At 50.8% G+C, this 18,548-nt stretch overlaps 8 protein-coding genes across 8 annotated transcripts; 5 read left to right on the plus strand and 3 right to left on the minus strand.

Annotated features, from left to right (window-relative positions):
• Positions 1-71: 71 nt before the first annotated feature.
• On the minus strand, positions 72-664 carry N7457_008681 (Glutathione-dependent formaldehyde-activating enzyme/centromere protein V; the record flags this gene model as incomplete). Its single annotated transcript, XM_057179724.1, has 3 exons — positions 72-103; positions 160-280; positions 557-664. 3 exons carry the CDS (start codon positions 662-664, stop codon positions 72-74), a joined length of 261 nt encoding a protein of 86 aa, XP_057028110.1.
• A 1,506-nt stretch (positions 665-2,170) lies between these two features.
• On the plus strand, positions 2,171-3,697 carry N7457_008682 (class I SAM-dependent methyltransferase; the record flags this gene model as incomplete). Its single annotated transcript, XM_057179725.1, has 9 exons — positions 2,171-2,299; positions 2,362-2,469; positions 2,519-2,529; positions 2,584-2,623; positions 2,687-2,697; positions 2,753-2,863; positions 2,930-3,085; positions 3,141-3,602; positions 3,661-3,697. The coding sequence occupies 9 exons, from the start codon at positions 2,171-2,173 to the stop codon at positions 3,695-3,697; spliced, it is 1,065 nt and encodes a 354-aa protein (XP_057028111.1).
• A 702-nt stretch (positions 3,698-4,399) lies between these two features.
• Positions 4,400-6,046, plus strand: N7457_008683 (translation initiation factor eIF-2B subunit family protein; the record flags this gene model as incomplete). The annotated part of the gene is made up of 2 exons (XM_057179726.1): positions 4,400-4,521; positions 4,585-6,046. 2 exons carry the CDS (start codon positions 4,400-4,402, stop codon positions 6,044-6,046), a joined length of 1,584 nt encoding a protein of 527 aa, XP_057028112.1.
• A 191-nt stretch (positions 6,047-6,237) lies between these two features.
• Positions 6,238-7,179, plus strand: N7457_008684 (alpha/beta fold hydrolase; the record flags this gene model as incomplete). Its single annotated transcript, XM_057179727.1, has 1 exon — positions 6,238-7,179. The coding sequence occupies one exon, from the start codon at positions 6,238-6,240 to the stop codon at positions 7,177-7,179; it is 942 nt and encodes a 313-aa protein (XP_057028113.1).
• Positions 7,180-7,431: 252 nt separating this feature from the next.
• On the minus strand, positions 7,432-10,373 carry N7457_008685 (putative kinesin family protein (KlpA); the record flags this gene model as incomplete). Its single annotated transcript, XM_057179728.1, has 4 exons — positions 7,432-7,608; positions 7,661-9,225; positions 9,280-10,315; positions 10,371-10,373. 4 exons carry the CDS (start codon positions 10,371-10,373, stop codon positions 7,432-7,434), a joined length of 2,781 nt encoding a protein of 926 aa, XP_057028114.1.
• A 644-nt stretch (positions 10,374-11,017) lies between these two features.
• On the plus strand, positions 11,018-13,236 carry N7457_008686 (coronin; the record flags this gene model as incomplete). The annotated part of the gene is made up of 9 exons (XM_057179729.1): positions 11,018-11,051; positions 11,101-11,129; positions 11,182-11,241; positions 11,309-11,451; positions 11,509-11,557; positions 11,608-11,711; positions 11,768-12,229; positions 12,283-12,997; positions 13,057-13,236. 9 exons carry the CDS (start codon positions 11,018-11,020, stop codon positions 13,234-13,236), a joined length of 1,776 nt encoding a protein of 591 aa, XP_057028115.1.
• Positions 13,237-14,075: 839 nt separating this feature from the next.
• Positions 14,076-16,968, minus strand: N7457_008687 (RING finger protein; the record flags this gene model as incomplete). The annotated part of the gene is made up of 6 exons (XM_057179730.1): positions 14,076-15,054; positions 15,119-15,914; positions 16,016-16,259; positions 16,312-16,697; positions 16,763-16,872; positions 16,928-16,968. 6 exons carry the CDS (start codon positions 16,966-16,968, stop codon positions 14,076-14,078), a joined length of 2,556 nt encoding a protein of 851 aa, XP_057028116.1.
• Positions 16,969-17,582: 614 nt separating this feature from the next.
• nctA (negative cofactor 2 transcription regulator complex subunit BUR6) lies at positions 17,583-18,349 on the plus strand (the record flags this gene model as incomplete). Its single annotated transcript, XM_057179731.1, has 2 exons — positions 17,583-18,012; positions 18,093-18,349. 2 exons carry the CDS (start codon positions 17,583-17,585, stop codon positions 18,347-18,349), a joined length of 687 nt encoding a protein of 228 aa, XP_057028117.1.
• Positions 18,350-18,548: the final 199 nt, after the last annotated feature.

Consider the following 18,548-nt stretch of genomic DNA (forward strand, 5'->3'; position numbering starts at 1 on the left):
ATACTATCGACACTATATAAATGGACAACTAACTCAATGTATAATCCCACGAAGAAAAGAATCTCCCTCTTTTACTCCTTAATCCCCTGCTTATGGAAGATATCTTTGTCCATTAGCATCCTATAATCTTAAGGAGTTATAGCACTGCTCTCAACTTACCAGGAATCTCTGGCATCCAGCTCGCCCGAGCGTTACAGAAGAACTCTCCCTTGGGAGGTAATGCCTCGGGGTCATCCAAGGATCCAACACAGATGTAGCGAAACCGGTCTTTGACAGCATCCTGACATGTCGATTAGTGAAAGCCATCACGCAATCTCAGAATCTGATATACTCCGTATTCTAGAATGAAGCTACCGCACTTGTGGCAAAATTGCCGATGAATCACTGCTCCAGATCCGTTATCTGCGACATGTTCTTTTGGCGCTCCTTTGGTAATATAAAATGTGTCTTTTGATACTTTGGCTGTCAGGCCATAATTCGTTCCGGAGGCTTTCTGTTCCGATCATGCATATTGAGTGGGGGCACATCTCTGTTGCATCTCCAGCACAACTCATACCTTACAGTTACGGCAGTGACAGAGTGATGTCCGCGCCTCATCGTTCGAAGCAAGGCGCAACTCATATTCGATGTTCCGACAGATACATGATCCGGTGAGAATGGGCATCTTGGAACTCTCTGGTCCCTATGATATGTAGTTATTTTTTTAAAAATACCCACGTACTTCATACGTGTAGGTTCTCTCCGGTGGGGAGTTTCCCCTTTGAGCTGTCGCCGCTATGATGAACCTCCACTGCTCACCTGGGCAGGCTGAGTAGATGTCAGCACGGGCTCAGGCCTCGGGATCGGGGCTCAGCGCAGGAGATCGGAGATCGGCCCCGGGGACAGCTGCAGAATGACTAATCCCCAGTGTCCAATCAGCGAGCAAGGCTTACACACCTGACTAACCCTCGCAGGGATTAGCTTCCCACCAGGCCATTTATACCGCAATCGCTAGTTCCTGGATGGTGTAGACATGCGATATCCACACGCCTTTTATTCACCTTTTCTCGAGTACCGAGCATGTTAACCTGACATCGTGTTCTTTCACCTTCAATACAACGCCTGTCTCCATGTCACACACTTGATCGTGGGTAGAAAAAAAGCGTTTAGATCGCTCAGCAGAGGCCCCATCCGGGTACCAGCCCTGTGGCTCGGATGGGCTTCAAATAATATTGTATTGTCTCATTTCGAGTGCCGAGTGGCTCCCGTTATGTACATAACATACAGAGGAGTAGATCTCCTCGCGAGTCGGGCAAGCTCAGTGCTGTAGGTAGGACCTAGGTAGTTATGTTATCCAGTATCAACCAATCACACCGCGAATCACACCGCATCGAGTCCTTCTTGGCATGGATATGACATACTAAAATGTACCCAGAATATCCCACCTCTCCGCCATCATAATTTTCATAACGGTCCTTTATTTTGACATGTCACCGTTCGAGCCATAATAGGAGTGGGGTGTTCAGGGCGTTTGGGGAGTCTGGGATCCGCAACAGGGGTTGGACTTTCAACAGTGAACTGTGAACCGGGGTGAATAAATGTTGGAAAAAGGATTTACACGGTAATCGAATGATACAATCATGGTGGGAACCTACCTGAGATTCCACAGGAGCAGTCAACATGAGTCGACATAAAAAAAACTCTTTGATTCTCTCCACCGATCCGAGCGATGTTGGGTCTGTTCGCGCTGTACGGAGTATGCCTTGCCTCGATTTCCACCGAAGATGGCTCCCGCCTGGGTAGGACAAGACTCTCATTGGTCCAGCGAAGCCATCCATGAAGTCGCCTCTCAACGGTTCGTGGCCGTTCAGAATGCACGACCGTCAAGTATTTTAAGTAGGGAAGACTTCAAACGTGTGGAATGGAGTTTATATCCGCCTCTTTCACCCGACCTCATTGGCTCTGAAGGGAATACAGAAGCGACAAACATGCAGAATAGATCAATCGCCTTCGAACCCGACAGTTTGGGTGCAAACCCCCTCCACCCGTTAGTTAGTCAAGCCAGTTTTAAGGGAATTTTTTTTCTCTCTCTCTTGTGTTCTTGCGTTCTTGCGTTCTTGTGCTCTTGTGCTCTTGCGTTCCTGTGTTCCTTGTGTTTCCTCACAAAATTTCCCTTTTGGTTCCTTCCATCATGGTTTCCACCCCCGAACCCTCGGCGCCATCCGAACCAATCCCGTCTGTACCTTCAGTCAACACGGAGACGGCGAATACTGAGATCCCTGCCACCCCCGGTCCAATTGTGGTCGATAATTTTGGCGACGTATGTAGACTCGAATGCTTGGCTTATGAGGACCCGGAGATTAAATACACGCCATCTTGTAGGACAGCAACAGTGAATTCGATGATGACCTGTCCGATCTGACCTCCCTGTCGGATAGCGTGCTCGACTTTGAGTATGAAAATGGTCGGCGGTATTGCAGTACTCGCTCCGTGAGTGGCCTGGCCTACATGAAACTCGACTGAACTAACCGACAACCAGGGCGGTTATATGTATTTTCACACTCTCCTCTAGACTCTCCGAGCCAGGAAGACTGACCGATTCAGGATGCCAAATGATGAGGAGGAGCAGGATCGGATGGATATTGTAAGGCACCTGATCCCTAGGGACTTCCGAGGCTCACATACTTATTACTGACTCCTCCTTCAGACACACCATATGTCCGTGAGGCAATACATCCCTTACAAACAGATGTGGCTAACCAGAGCGGTGCAGATGGCTGATGCTACTAGGAGGAGAGCTCTATAATGCGCCCCTCATGATGTCGCCACAGAACATTCTTGATCTCGGGACCGGAACAGGCATTTGGGCGATGGATATTGCCGAGTACGTGAATCCCTCCATCCTCCATCTGTGAGATAAGATACCAGCAAGACTGACCCTGCACAATAGGAAATTCCCCAGCGCCCACGTCATTGGGAATGATATCAGCCCCATCCAGCCTAGTTGGGTGGCCCCAAACATCGAGTTCATCGTGGAAGATTTCGAAAGCGAATGGGAATATGAAAAGAACCACTTTGACTTTATCCACGCACGATGTCTAGCAGGGTATGTCCCCACTGGTCTATCTCAGCGAGAGTGACACTCTTAACACAGTGAGTAGGTGCGTGGCCGACTGGCCCAGATTTATTAGGCAGATTTACGAGCACGTCAAACCCGGCGGCTACTTTGAATCGCACGAGAGTGCCGTGTGGGCCCGGAGCGACGATGGCACACTCAAGGAAGATTCCGCACTCATGGAATGGCAGCAGGCCATCAATTTCGCCGGCGAAAAGACCGGTCGGGAGCTGAACATTTACCACAAACTGAAGGATTGGATGATTGAAGCCGGCTTTGAGGATGTTCGATTGACGGTCTACACACTGCCCTTCTCGCCCTGGCCGCGCGATCCCCATCTGAAGGCCTTGGGGAAGTACCAAGCCGTGCAGTTACAACAAGCCATTGATTCTTATTCGCTGCGCTTGTACACACAGGTGCTGGGCTGGAGTGCGGAGATGGCGCAGATTCACAATGCGGTGGTCAAGCGGGAGCTGCGAGATAAAAGGTTACATGCCTATGTTCAAACGTACAGTTCAACCCATATCCCCTTCAATAGCCTTGGTTCTTGTACTAACTACGAACAGCGTCGCCGTCTATGGAAGAAAGCCTCTGGACTACTAATCTTTGTTTTGTGAAATAGCCAAACGGCTAATCAATGATAGAGAACAAGCTATTGCCCCGAGGGCTGCAAGTAACTAACTGCAAACTGGACTGCTTTGTATAATCTGTCAACTTCTTTTGCGAGGCACCGTGCCCTACATATGTACTTTATCAATAACCTCTTAGAACATACTATCATCGAGGAATTAGCCGCTATGATATCCCAACCCTTCTGGGGATAGCTCACATATTTGTAGACGAAGCATTCCGAAGGTTATTCGTAGGAGCATAGGCTGGATTGGGAAACGATTAGTTCCCTTGGGCGTGAGGCTTTTTTTGCTGAAATACTACCAAAGCTGTTTAGACGATTGGTCACGGTGACTGCACCAGTCCCTTTTTTTTTAATCTACAGGAGAAGGATTAGGCATTATCGCATTCCACTAATGTATGTTACATATTTACTTAGACCGCTCATCCTGAGGTACACCCGGTGAGCACCCAGCGAGTAGATCAGGATCTGATACTCAGGTATACCCAGTGCTCAAAAAGCAGCAAGAGCACTAAACCTGAAACCCTTTGACACCCATGCATGTGGCGTTCAGAAGACGTCTTCGCAAGTTGTTTGCAGGACAATGCAATGATGTGATGATGACGAAGAATCCGAGGTTGTGACTTGGCAGGTCTCAGAGCTATTTGGATAGGAGGCCAACTCACTTGACCACAATGAGCCAGTCAAAAGAGCCCACTTTACAGCAAAGATCGGTAGTATCCTCGTTTCTCTGCTCAGACACAGGACAATTCAAAGTCGCTCTATTTCGGCGCAGTGGAAAAGTCCGTACATATCAGTAGGTCCCCAAAACAAACCCCGCTTCTCTACCTTGCGCATTCCAATTAACGAATTACTCCAGGCACTGTTTAGCCCCCATCTCAGGCAGTATTGAGCAGGGTGGAACACCAGTGGCAACAGCATGGCGTGAGCTCAAGGAGGAGACTACTCTTACTCCACGAGATGTTGAGCTTTGGCGACAGGGGAAACCATATTCCTTCCGTGATCTTCGCATCGGTCGGCAGTGGACCATTTTCCCATTCCTGTTCCGACTCAAAGACTGCCGTGAGGGTAGTCGCGGGGAGGAAGGTATTCAAATTGACTGGGAGCATGAAAGTTGGCAATGGTACAATCCTCAAGAGATTCAAGATGATGAAAAGTTTGGTGGTGTGCCTCGTTTGAGAGAAAGTCTACGACGCGTCTGGTTTGAAGGGGACATGAATCAGGACGCGAGTAGCGCACTCCTAGCCGGCCTAGGCCAATTGAAGGCTGATCATCAGAGCGGATCGCACGAGTTGACTTCGATTGCACTGAGGGTCTTCCGAGACGTTATCGCGCAGATGAATGAGGCGATCGATGCAAAATGGTGGGAAACTGCTCGCATGGCTGCCTGGCATATATGGAAAAATGGACGAGAAAGTATGGGAGCTGCCACCATGAATGCATTTCTGGGATTGCTGGCCGATATGGAGGATATCGTGCATGAAGATCTGGATCGCGGTATCAAATGGGAGCGCTTGTTGGCCCTGCTTGACCACCATTTGTACAAGCGCAAAGAAATGCCCATGCGCATCAAGGATTCCTTTGTGGGCTATCTTCAATCCAACTTCCCGGCTATAGCAGAGGCAAAACCTCCCTCTTCTCTAGTTATTCTCACATTCTCGGCAAGCTCTACTATCCGAGATGGCATTTTAGAGGCATTCGCGTCTCTTCCTATCCCCAATCTGGACCTCCGTGTCCTCGAATCTCGTCCTCTCTGTGAAGGAGTCAACATGGCGTCGTCTATCCTCTCTGCCTTTCAAACAAAATATCCCCCACCTTCCGATCGGAATTTAAAGCTAACAGTGTACACCGATGCGTCCGCCGCCCTCGCCAGCAGGGAAGTAGACTTTGTGCTACTTGGGGCGGACCAGATCTCAGACTTGGGCTCAGTTAGCAACAAGACTGGATCCTTGCCAGCCGTATTATGTGCCAAGCATGTGTGTCCTCGAGTGAAAGTCTTGGTCCTGAGTGAGTTGGAGAAGGTGGCCGAGCCTAGCGCAGAGCAAACCCAGAGCCACGAAGAGAATGACCCCAAAGAAGTCATTGCCTGCTGGCTGGACAGCGGTATCAAAGGGGTGAAGGCTCTGGCTGAGACCACTGGGGTGGCTAATGAAGAGAATACCAACTACACAGTCGAAGTGAGGAATATTTACTTTGAATGGGTTCCGGCTAAGCTCATTGATGCGTATATCTGCGAGGAAGGGACCTTGGGTGCCAATGATATTCAAGAGAAAGCCCAACAAGTGAAACAGAAAGCCGTTAAATACTTTGATGGACTTTAACGTCCGATAATGAACTCCCCCATTTGCATTTACTGCCAGCCATAGAGTCTGCCTTAGGTACTGTCCGGAGTGACGTCACAAAGCGATACTACGATCTATGTCTGGAAGACGTAAATTCATTCTGTATTGCACCTACACACGCTACTCCACGTTGCCACCAAATTTGAATACCGCTCCACTATTGTTTTCAAATGCAGTCGAATCAACTCCATCCAGGAACCCACGCCTTCCATGTGCCAGCAAAGCAGTTAACATTCGAATATGTGGTGCATCGTTCACCCAGCACAGAAGATAAAGCGACACAAAACGTGATTGTCGTCCAATGCCCTGGCTGGGGGCTAGGATCTGAATATCTTCAAAATGGCCTACAAGGACTATGGAAACCAAACAGCGACCCCAACACCACAAACCCCATGAACACCGTCATCTTCTTCCACCCTCGCGGAACAGATGGATCATCCAGACCACCAGCCTCGCAAATGAGCAGCATGCCCGATCTCGCCTCTGACCTAGAGGATCTGCGCCAGCATTTGCATCTGGAAAAATACCCCGTTCTCCTGGGCCACTCGAACGGCGGAGCGATTGCGCTGGGATATGCGCAGATATATCCCAGCCGTGTCGGCAAGCTGATACTCCTCGATCACCAGCTAGTAGGCGTTCAAGATAAAAGACTTTTATTGCTCGAAGGTACGCGCATAGATGCCCGGTACCAGGCTGCGTGGGACAGGATGTCGGATCGGCAGGGCGGGTCGGACGAGGAGTTCACGGAGTCGGTGCGAGGCATGTGGCCTTTGTATTTTTTTGATCCGGGGCGGTACGTGCCCGAGCTATTGCGTGATATTGGCGAGCGCAAGTTGTCGGTTTGGTGCTATGAGGCTCAGGGGCGATGTGACAAGAAACTTGGGCACCGGATGCTAATGGTGGAGGGGCTGAAAGATGTCCGGGCGAAAACACTCATGTTATTTGGCCGTGAAGATATGATCTGTGGGATAGGGATTGCAGAGCGGACGATAGAGGGTATTCCAGATGCTCGAGTAATCATTTATGATGAGTGTGGGCATTTTCCGTGGATTGAGCGAAAAGAACAGACCATACTTGATATCCGTAAATTCATTGAAGAAAAGAGAGATTAGCATGTCGCTAGGAACGTAAACAACAAATAGAACGTTGAAAGCTTGCTACTGTGCATTGATTAAAGCCAATGTACCATGTCCATACAATAAATCACACGCTAAGGCAAGACCGGATATCTCCCAGGGCTTTGATAAAGGAGGAAAATATCAAGACCTCAGCCAAGACGCCAGGGTAGAGGACAGGATCGTCAAAGACCTCTACCCATAAAAAACCACATAATATATGCAAGAAAAGAGAAGGTATCATCATAATCAGACGTCGCGGACCCGTGCCTGTCGTTTTGCGGTGCCGATGTGGGTGTTGTGTACTTTGGTGGCAAACTTCAAGCTGGTCAAGGTCTCCGACATGTGTGCCTGGAGTGGGCTGACCATAACAAACATGAGTGTTTTGGAATTTCCACCTAGGGAAAACTGAAGCAAGTACGTAAGCTGGAAAGAGTTAGCATATAATAGCGTGATAGGAATAATGCAATATATGTACCTTGCTGTTTCGGTAAGGGATGTGACCGCCCTCTTTGCCTTGGCCGAGAGCTGCAATCACATCGCCCAGAGAGCTGAGACTACGGTTGATGTTTTGTGTTTCCTTCAGACGTTCACCAGTGGCTCCACTGTGGCTCAGTCTCTCACTTCCCGCCAAGTCGACAAGGTTCAGCGTGCCTTCGCTACGTTCCCCAGTGATGTGGTTTTGGCCAGTGAGCTTGAGGATGAAAACCGAGTGGGAACGCGATGACCGCTCATTAGCTTTGGTTGCGGCTACAGATCGGTTGGCATCCGCATTTTTGAGAATAGACTCGACCATCTGGGGAGAGTCCAAGTTGACAGTTGTGATGTCGGTGATAATAGTCTTGCCACGCTGCATGTCATGGCGAATCTCATGCTTCTTTTTGTCCAACTCATCTGGATTGCCCAAAAGATCGTTGAGGTTCTCGTTGTAGACCTCGACAAAGTTACCAGCCATGGAGTATCGCCAACCCTTCTCTTCCAATCCTTGCGCAGTCTCGTAAATTTGATGAACAGCACGTGGAATCATGCCATCCGCTGAAGACATTGTGTGTGTCTTGCCGCTTCCAGTCTGACCATAACAGAAGATACAAACATTGTAGCCATCCAGTGCGCTTTGAACCAGCTGACTGATCTCATCGAAAACTTCAGCATTCTGGGTGGATGGGTTGAACACACGGTCAAACGAAAAAGTATTGTTCTTGCGATTGACTGTTCCGAGGCTGCTCCTCTCTTCGGGGCCGAGAATGTTGATCTCCTTCGCATCATCATTCTCATCAGGATACTGCATGAGAGTCAGATCTGAGACAGGTTCACTATTGAGCGCGGGGCGAACTCGGCAGAACACGCGAATGTTGCCCTTAAGCTCTTGAACCTGGTTATGAAGTTTGCGCCGAAGAGTCTCTTCCCTGCGCAGCTTCTCCTTGGTCGCCTCCGTCTCAGCGAAAGCATCCATCATCTGCTGGTTGCATCGCTCAAAGGATTTAGATTGTTCCTCACGTCCACTTTCGAGGAACTCAATGCGCGCTTTGAGGGCACGAATCGATGACTCTAGTGTGATGCTGTTGCCACTAGCTGTATCCAAATTAAGCTTGAGTTCAAGAACAGTTCTTCTTTCACGATCCATCTCAGCCTTCAGAGCACATAACTCATCGTTCATAGACTTGATTTCGCGCTCCTTGCGTTCCAGTTCAATTTGGGACTTTTGGGTATCAAGAGCGGATTGGGAAGTCAGTTGACCGAGATCTCGTACTCTTGCTGCTTTTTCATCCTCAATTTCCCGGTCAAACTTTCGTTTCAGCTCGCGAACCTCGTCTTGATGTCGAGCATTTAGTGTGGCGATTTCTCTCTGGTTTTGCTGTTGGATGGAAGCCATTTCAATCCGCTGGCGCTGGTCGAGATCGTCCATCGCGATCTCCTGATCTCGCTTGGCTTCCTTGAGCGTCTGTTCCGCTGTACACAGCTGATTGCGCAGAGCATCTAGCTCTACTCGCTGTACAAGGTTGTTTTCCTTCAACTCATCACGAGAAGCCTCGAGTTCGGTGACTGGACGAAACAATTAGATTTGTCCAACCATGGCCATTAGCCAACTCGATTTACCTTTTGTTTTGTAGAAATCAACCGTATCTTTGAGTCCAGAGCTTGCTTGGCCTTGTTGATTCATTTGCGCCATCAATGTCTGCATCAATCCCTCCATGTTCTTTTCGCGTGTTTCTTGATCCCATTCCGGGCCTATAGCATTGTCAAAATTTTGGATCGAAGAGCCTTTGGTCAAAAACGCGGGATGGGAAGCTTTCTTGACAACACGCCGTGGGGAAGTTGATGGGGTTCCATGGGGTATGGTAGGGGTAGCAAAAATTGAAGAAGATGATGCACGTTGCACATATCCAGATGGCTTCGGGGTGGTGGATTTAGACACATCGCAAAATGGAGTAATAGGCGACGCAGAGATAGTCCCTGAAATGGAAGAGCTCGGACAGGAAACAGGTCTCTCTGACACAGAAAGTGCTGCCAATCGACTGATCCCGTTCCAATTTAGGGGCGATCCTGGGGGTATGGGTCCAACGGGGCAAGAGGGAATACGACTGGGAGAACTGGGAGATAAGGGAAATTGTAGCATACCCTTTCGCTTTCCTAGTACACTGGGTGAAGTGTCTTCCATATGGGTGTCCAATGCGCTCGCTGCGCGCGGGATCGATGCGCCGACGGGTCTGCGGCTGCCGAATGATGTTTGAGGTCGGGACATGGCGGAAGCTGGTCGCGTGCCAGGGCCGACGGTGGAGGAAAACGCTCCATGAGTTGAGCGGGGTGCAGATATAGTCGACCGGGACATCGTTGAAGATGCGAATGAATTGCCCCGGCTATGCGCCCTTGTTGTGGTGTTAGGCTGGCGGGTGACGGATCCGGGTCTCTTCGCTTCCGAGTTTGCGGTTTTCGAGCGGGTTGCTTCGAGCGATGTTAGTTCATATTGCGCGATGGATCCAGGGTCTTCCATACGCGACATGGTCATAGCCTTATTTGCGATGGTACCTGGCTGCATGAGGCCGGAGCGCGAGTTGGTTGTCGCAGAGCTGGCCTCCCGAAGGGGTGGACCAGCCTGCGGCAAGCGCGTCCGAGTAGACGACCTAGTTCGGGGCTATGCAAGGTCAACTCTGTACCCATCTTACGGTCAGTCAAAGTGGGGTGATTACCATGTTTTCACTCTCCATCTCAGGATCCGTTGACCGCCAGATTACCGGCGAATAGAGTATCCGGGCGACAAGGAGAAGCTCACGTCCAGCCAGTGTCAATGTCGGCAGCTGGGACTAAGAGTTAGTGAGTTCGAATGAAACAGACAGGTGGGTAACATGCCAATGGTAGGTCTAGGCGGTAGGTAGGTACGGGCTTCAGATGAGCGCAAACTGGTTTCTGGAGGGACGAGGTGCAAAGTAAACAAAGATTTGCTGACGCAGGCAGCCGTACGGGGCTAGTCCCAATTCGGAATCCCTCCACCGGCTCGTATTCGTATTACCACGGAGTACTCGAAAACACCACGTGATCAATCATAGACAAAGGATAAACGGCCTCGAGTAAATCGCAAGGATCTCGAAAGGCGCAAAAGATTTAAGACCACACGATGCCCACGCATACTTCGAGTGTTCTTTGTTGACCCTTTTCTCTTCCCCCCGTTCTAAAATTGGCTGGTCTTCGTGGGGCTTGTTGCCTCCACTCGAATTCCCGAAACAGTGGCCCCAGTAGCCCCGTTGCTTGAGCTTCTCCAACGTTTCTCTCACTTACTCCTTTTCCCTCCTTCTGTTTTTTTGTTTACTATACCTCCTCTTTTAAACACTTGGTAACCATGTCCGGGCGTTTTGTTCGTTCCTCCAAATATCGTGAGTTCCCTCTATAATCTAAACTGCGCCGCACTGCTGACCGTTACAGGCCACGTCTTTGGACGATCGACGAGAAAGGTAGACCGGGCTGCTTCCTCGATTCTCAATCTCCTATTCTAACTTTGTGCAGGATCAATGCTACGATAACCTTCGAGTCTCCCGAAATGCCTGGGATACGAACCTACTCAAGGTGTGTTCCACCTTACGCGCCACCCCTGACGTTTCAGCCGGCGAACCCGGGCTCACAGCGCATTTAGGTCAACCCGAAGCACATTGCCGTCAATTGGGAAGCAGGTGGTGGTGGAGCTTTTGCGATCATTCCTCTTGAGGAACGAGGCAAGCTCCCCGAGCGCATCCCCTTGTGTCGAGGCCACACTGCGGTCGTTTTGGATACCGACTGGTAAGGAATCCTGATCTAGAACAATCCCCGCGCCGACAGCCCACTAAAACCATACAGGAATCCTTTCAACGACGATTTGATTGCCTCGGGATCTGATGATGGCAAGGTACAGTGCAGCAAGCAACCTATATCCGCTTTGCGACTGACTGGTTCTAGGTCTTCCTCTGGCGGGTTCCGGAGAACTTCACTGTGCGCCCTGAGGTCGATGCCGACGACATCCAGGATCTCGCCCCTATTGGCAAATTGAGTGGCCACCCTAAGTAAGAATACTCGCGGATCAAACTCGTTATCGCTCCATTCTTACCCCTCCCCGCAGAAAGATCGGCCACGTGCTCTTCAACCCCGCGGCAGAGAATGTGCTGGCCACAGCCTCTGGAGATTATACCGTTAAGATCTGGGATATTGAAGCTGGCGCACCGAAGCTCACGCTGAACATTGGTGACATTGTCCAGTCGCAGTCCTGGAGTGCCAATGGCTCCCTATTGGTCACCACCTCGCGTGATAAGAAGCTCCGCATCTGGGATGTGCGACAGGAACGTCCGGCTCATGAGACCAATGGTCACACCGGTGCAAAGAACAGCCGCGCCGTCTGGCTGGGTGAGCGTGATCGCATTGCGACTACCGGTTTCTCCAAGATGAGTGATCGCCAGCTGGCGCTCTGGGATATCCGTGCCGTGCGTGAGCCCATCAATGGCTTCAAGACCTTGGATTCCATCTCTGGCGTATGCATGCCTTTCTGGGACGATGGAACCAACTGCCTGTACTTGGCTGGCCGAGGGTGAGTGTTCCTGCTTGATTTGTTTTACTCTCGCAATTTCTGACCACCTGCAGTGACGGCAACATCCGATACTTTGAGCTTGAGAATGACAAGTTCGAGTTCCTTTCCGAGCACAAGTCTGCAGACCCACAGCGCGGCGTTGCTTTCATGCCCAAGCGTGGTGTGAACATGCACGAGAATGAAGTCGCTCGCGCTTACAAGACTGTCAACGATCAATACATTGAGCCCGTCTCGTTCATCGTTCCCCGCCGGTCTGAAAACTTCCAGGATGACATTTATCCTCCCACTCTTGGAGTAACCCCCGCCATGTCCTCCTCCGAATGGCTCAGTGGCAAGGAGGCCCTTCCTCCCAAGATCTCCATGGCCAGCCTCTTCGATGGGGAGGGTATCAAGGAGGTTTCAGGAGTGGAGGAGAAGCCAACGGGCTCCATGGATGCCCCCGCCCCCAAGCCTGCCGAAGCACCCAAGAAGGCCCCTGAGCCTACCTCCCCCAAGGCTGCCCCCGAGCCCGTCCCGGAACCCACTCCGGTTGCGCGCCCCGCCCCATCGATGAAGGAGCAAGGCGCTTCCATGGCCGCCATGGTGAACAAGTTTGCCGACGGTGAAGAAGAGGCCAACGTCTCAGATGAAGACGACTCTAGCTTCGAAGAGGTCTCCAAGCCCGTCGAGCGCCCCACTCGCTCTGCCGCGGCAGGATCTTCCTCTCCCCGAATTAGCAGCCCATTGAGGCCCAAGGAGGTTGAGACCAAGCCTCAGCCCACCTTGACCGTGAGTATCCCACTTTTTCTTGACATCCTTCATCCGATGCCAATTGCTAATTATCTTAGTCTACCACTACTTTACCTCCTGCCAGCGAAACCCCCTCACCCACCACTTCCATCCCTAAGAACGACATCGAAGAAATCAAAAGCCTGATTGCCGAACAGACGAAGACAATTGCCTCTCAAGCACAGCAAATGCAATCGCTGACTGCCGAGATTGAGGCATTGAAGAGCAAGCTGAACTAAATATTTTAGCCTTAATCGAGGTCGAGGATTGCTATGAGGGTTGGTCAAACATGACCTAGGTACATTCAGTGTTGGCAGATTGGGCTCGTGAAATCATACGGTGTTTGACGTACATGTGGTGATAGTGTGTGTGGATAGGGATAGGTCTTTGTTTCTTTTAGCGGAATTGTCAATACATTGGCTCATTGAAAGCAAAATTCAGATAATATGTTCATCAAATAGCTATGGATACCCTGTCGAAACAAGCTATAATTTGTTTCCTATGTCTCAATCGACCAGTTCAACTAGAATGAAGTAGTAGTTATCTCGAAATCTTGCTCTGCCAACATTGAAGAATCCACTGGTTGCCTAGTGGGCTATCAACCAACAAATACATACTCAGTCGACACTGTCTTGTTAGAATTCGGCGGATACCTACCTAGATATATCACTGGGCGATTGTTGCGGAAATGCTATTTGGCGTTGAGTCTCAATCCTATTCTATGTTTGAATTTTTGTCGCGTGGAAATTACAAGGGTGCGATATATATCGAAGTGGTACCCGGTGGCCATCCCTGATGATAGTTGCTATTGTTTATTCTCTGTTTCGACTGCAAGGAACTACTAGAGCGAGATAAATCCTAGAAGAGAAAATTTATTCTCGTAAATTGGAATTGGGTTGGCTCGATCATAAGAAGCCACCGCAAATGGCTCAGAAAAGATCCCATATCTACATAGCTGAGCAGGCCGACATACCAGCCCAAGGAAAGTGAGAAGATGCAAGAAAGTTAGAACGCAGCCGATTCCTCAACGCCATTTCCCATGACTTTTGTACGAAAGCAAGAGATCGAAATTCCAAGCTTAGAGTTCATCCTCGTACTTGTAGTTGATGCGACGGCCAGCCACCACACGGTCCTGCCGGCTATCGCGGCGGCGGCCAGACTTGGCCTTGTCACGGTGTTGTTTCTCCCGCTCGAGACGTTCCTTATTGCGCGCTTCGCGCTCAAGAGTGTAAGGGTCTTTCTCCGTTTCAGTCTTGGTTGAGGTTCCGTTCGTGCCCCGACTATGGTCCTCATCGCCATGTTTCACACGTCGGCTTTGGGGACGCTCGCTGCCATGGGCAGATGGAGATCGGTCACGGCGAGAGCGTTTGCGATCACGCCCGTGGTCCCTGGGACGGTCTCGATCGCGCTCTGGGCCTCGGTCCTTGTCGCGGTCGTTATCACGGCGATCGTCACGATCGGGATCCCGGTCTCTGCCACGGCGATCACGAGGCCGGTCGTGGTCGCGGTCTCGGCGTCGAGTATCACGGTCTTGGCCTCGAGATTTTTCGTCTTCGCGTCGGCTTCTGTCTTTGGAGCGGTAACTGCTGATTCGGCTTTCCAAGTCGCGCGAGTCGGGCGCTTCGGAGGACGCTTTGGTTCTGCCATTCGATGCGTTTCTGTCTGTGGTCCTTTCGACACGATCAGAGGCACGGGAGGCTCTGTTCCTACTTAAGCTGCGGCTACGGCTGCGGTGACGACGGGAGCGTTGGGAACGGTGATTAGTTCTTCGGTCTCTCTCCCGGTCGCTATCATGGTGCCGGCGTCGTGAGGAGCGACGGGAGGAAGTGCGGGATGGAGAACGAGAGTAACGGGCGCGAGACTGTAGTTCATCAACCCGATCCATGCGCTTGACTTCTGTTCCTCGGCGAGAATCGCGGTCTTCTTCAGTACCACGGACAGACGGTGAACGGACACGGGAAGCCGGGTTTTGTGACGGAGATTGAGATCGAGATTTCGCACGTTGGGACGGGGCGCGCGATGTGACCCTTGTGTTAATTTCGTCTTCAGTGGGCTCACTACTGGCAGTTAGTATACTTATTGCGAAGGTAAAAGGAGAAAACCAAAGAGGGAAGGTCTTACCCAGAAACACTGGCCCGGCCCTGGACCTGGAAGCCGCGTTGCCGTAGAACACTGGTGTTGGGCAGTCCCTCCCGCATGGCCCGTGGAGCAGCTGGAGCACCTTCCACGCCAGGGCCTCGTTCTTGTCCATATCGTCCATATCGGTACTGTCCGTAACCACTATTCATATGACCGTATGCAGGGCCATTCGGTACGGAATTATCAAGACTCTCAATGGTGGGAATACCCTGGGGTTGGTCTGTAGTTTCTGTTGAGATATCGTCTGGTTTACCCGACGAATCGAGTGCAGCTTCACCTGATCCAGGAACATTCTCACTTGTTTGAGCATTACCTTGAGCATCAAATTGATTGGCATTGGAGTCATCAGCCATAGCGTCTGGGTTTTGGTTGGGATATCCCGAGTTAGCACCCTGGCGATAATGACCTTGCATGGGGCCAAAGCCGCCTCGACCAGAGCCATGAAACTGGCCGCGACCTCGTCCCCGGAATCCGCCACGACCATAACCTCCGTAGTAACCAGACTGATAGTCTGAATGAGAAGGGTAAGCAGACATATTAGACCCGCCAAATGCTCCTCCATAAGGAGGACCCGTGCCATTTGCAAAAGCATTTGGATTGAATTTATTCTGGCCGCCTTGCCACATATTGTTGTTCTGCTGGGAGGCGTCCCATCCTAAGGATCCATACATGCCACCGTTGTAGTTCATCCCAGAGTTCATGCCCATACCAGTCATGTTCATTCCATAGCCACCGAACATCCCCTGATTCGCCATTGGGCCCATCCCCATAGGCATCCCTGTGGAGAGGAATTAGCAAGCCGGACCAAAAAAAAAAAAGAAAAGAAAAGAAAAAGAAAAAAGAAAAAAGAAAAAAAAAGGGTGACAGAATGAGACATACCCATCGTATTCGGATAATTGAACATGCCGGGCATGAAAGGATTCACGCCATTTCCGTTCCAGCCTATTGGAGGGGTATTTCCGGCCATGTTGGGGGCCATCAAGTTGGGACCGGATTCCTCGGGGTTTTCCTGGACCAGAGAGACAGATTCTCCAGGGAGTGCGGAGTCGACGGCCACAGCATCCTCAGTCGCAGACTCAAGGGTCTGGTCAGTGCCATTGACTGACTTAGCAGCTGTCTCGCTCTGTGGACAGGGTCAGCAAAGGAAAGAGCGCATGAGAAGAATGAGAATTTACCTCGGCAGATGGATCTCCTAAAACTGGCGCATCAGGCACTGAAACGATTTCTTCAACTGTGTCTGGGGCGTGTGTGTCTAGGACAGGCTCTTCAGGCTTGGACTCAATAGTCTCCGTCGGGACAGGCGCCTCTGTCTGCGCGGCTGACACAGTCCCGGTTTCATTTTGGCCAGGAATTGCATCTTCCACTGGCGCTTTTGCCTCTACAGGAGTGGGGAGGGATGGTGTTGGAGGTGCCGCAGATTGACGATCCTTTTCCCGCTTCTTTTCTTCGGTGCGCAAGAAAGCTTTCAGAGTGGTCCGCAGAGCTTTGTTGGGTTTGCAGAGATCCGGAGAGACAGGAGTGTGTGTACAGACAGGACATGTGTCGGAGAGCGAAGTTTGGCCTACAATCGAGAGCCAAATTAGCTACCATTGGCGAAGTGCGCGGGCATGGATGGGTTGGACATACAGGTCTCGCAGATAGACTGGTCACAGCAAGGCAGGCGGAAAGCATTCACAGCCAGCTTGTTGCAAATTGCACATCGTAACTTGAAAGGAATCTCATCCTGGATCAAGGTGCTGCAGAATGATCAGCATGGTATTGCGAATGTTTGATCGGCATGGCGGTACTCACCTGGCAATGTCCATAAGGCCAGGCGCATCTGCCACAGCCATGGTGGGAGATGGCTGGAAATCTTCAAGGACCCTGACTAGACGGCAAGAGCGAGTGACATAGTTCTCATAGCCAAAAGTGTCGCGGCTGATGCTTGAATTTGGCCGGATGAACTATTTTCCGAGGTTACCTGTTAGAGTGCCGAATTCATGACGTTGGAGCACCCAAGGGACATTGTACATGCGACGAGAACCCTCAGATTAGATCAAGTTATTTTGGGCGTTCACAGAAAGAACAGCGATACCAAATGGTTTCATCTGTGCTGACTCAACGGTTTTGCTTTTATCGTCATAGGGTGTATTCTACGGATGCCTAGGGAGCGGGGGATCACGAACGGAATTCAATACCTCTTGGAGATGAGAGTCAGAGAGAGGAAAGAAGAGGAGGCCTTACCTACTTGTACCTAAGGTATGTACATGTAATCAGGTGAAAGGGGACGTGTAACAGGAACAAAGAGAAACAACCGGAAAGAAAGGCGTAAGAAACGAAACAGTAACAAAAAGCCCGGAATTTAAAAAGGACGACGGCGCCCGAGTTGGATTCTCCTCTCCAGGGAGCTTGGGCCACCTACTTTTTCGCGATTCCACTAAATTTTTCGGTTTTTTTTTTTCTTACCATGACAGAGGACAACTATCGGCCTCGCTCTCCTGATCTTTCTCTTTCTCACGCGCTTCCTAGTCCAATTCCTCAAACCTTTTCCGACTATCCACCGTATCAACACCCGACTCCACGTCGCGTGTCTCAACAGTACGTCCCACCATATCAACCAGACTTGGACATGGCCCGTCGCTCCAGTCGTCTTGCTCAGTCCGACAACGCGCCTGTCCCCGAACCCATGCCGGAAACAATCCAACCCATGCCAGAGCCCTTTATCATGGAGTCATTCCCCGCTGTCGCGCCTGAGGTGGCCCCAGAGGTGCCACCTCCGGCGCCTGCATGTGCAGCCATTGAAGTGAAGACGAAATTCCCCGTAGCGCGCATCAAGCGCATTATGCAAGCTGACGAGGATGTCGGTAAGGTTGCTCAAGTCACACCGATTGCTGTCTGTACGTATCTCTTTTTGCGCCTTCTTTCACGCGTCGTTATCAGACTTTGCAACCCATACTGACCACACATCCCCTTATAGCCAAGGCTCTCGAATTATTCATGATATCTCTGGTTACCAAGGCCGCACAAGAAGCCAAGGACCGCAACTCGAAGCGCGTGACGGCCTCGCATCTGAAACAGGCCGTTGCCAAAGATGAGGTGCTTGACTTCTTGGCGGATATAATTGCCAAGGTTCCCGATCAACCCGCTGGTCGCAAACACGAAGATGATGGGAGCGACCAGAATGAGGGTCGTCGCAAGCGAGGCGGGCGGCGACCCAAGGATGAGAGCGATTGAGATCGACTCGTAAATGACTTGACGACGTGCTAGATGGGATTGGTATCAGGCGTATAGATTGATGGGTTTTGATTTTAGGCGTTTAAATAGTGGGAGGCAGACCTGGGAGCGCATTTCTTTGTGGATATTTATGATTTCTCAGGCTCGAGTCTCGAGTCACTCGGGCCTTACCCGTGCATGGGCTTTCCCCCCAATATAC

The sequence above is a fragment of the Penicillium paradoxum genome (genome assembly GCF_028828445.1).
Source record: "Penicillium paradoxum strain IBT 22861 chromosome Unknown utg000007l_segment0_segment0, whole genome shotgun sequence".
Lineage (NCBI taxonomy): Eukaryota > Fungi > Ascomycota > Eurotiomycetes > Eurotiales > Aspergillaceae > Penicillium > Penicillium paradoxum.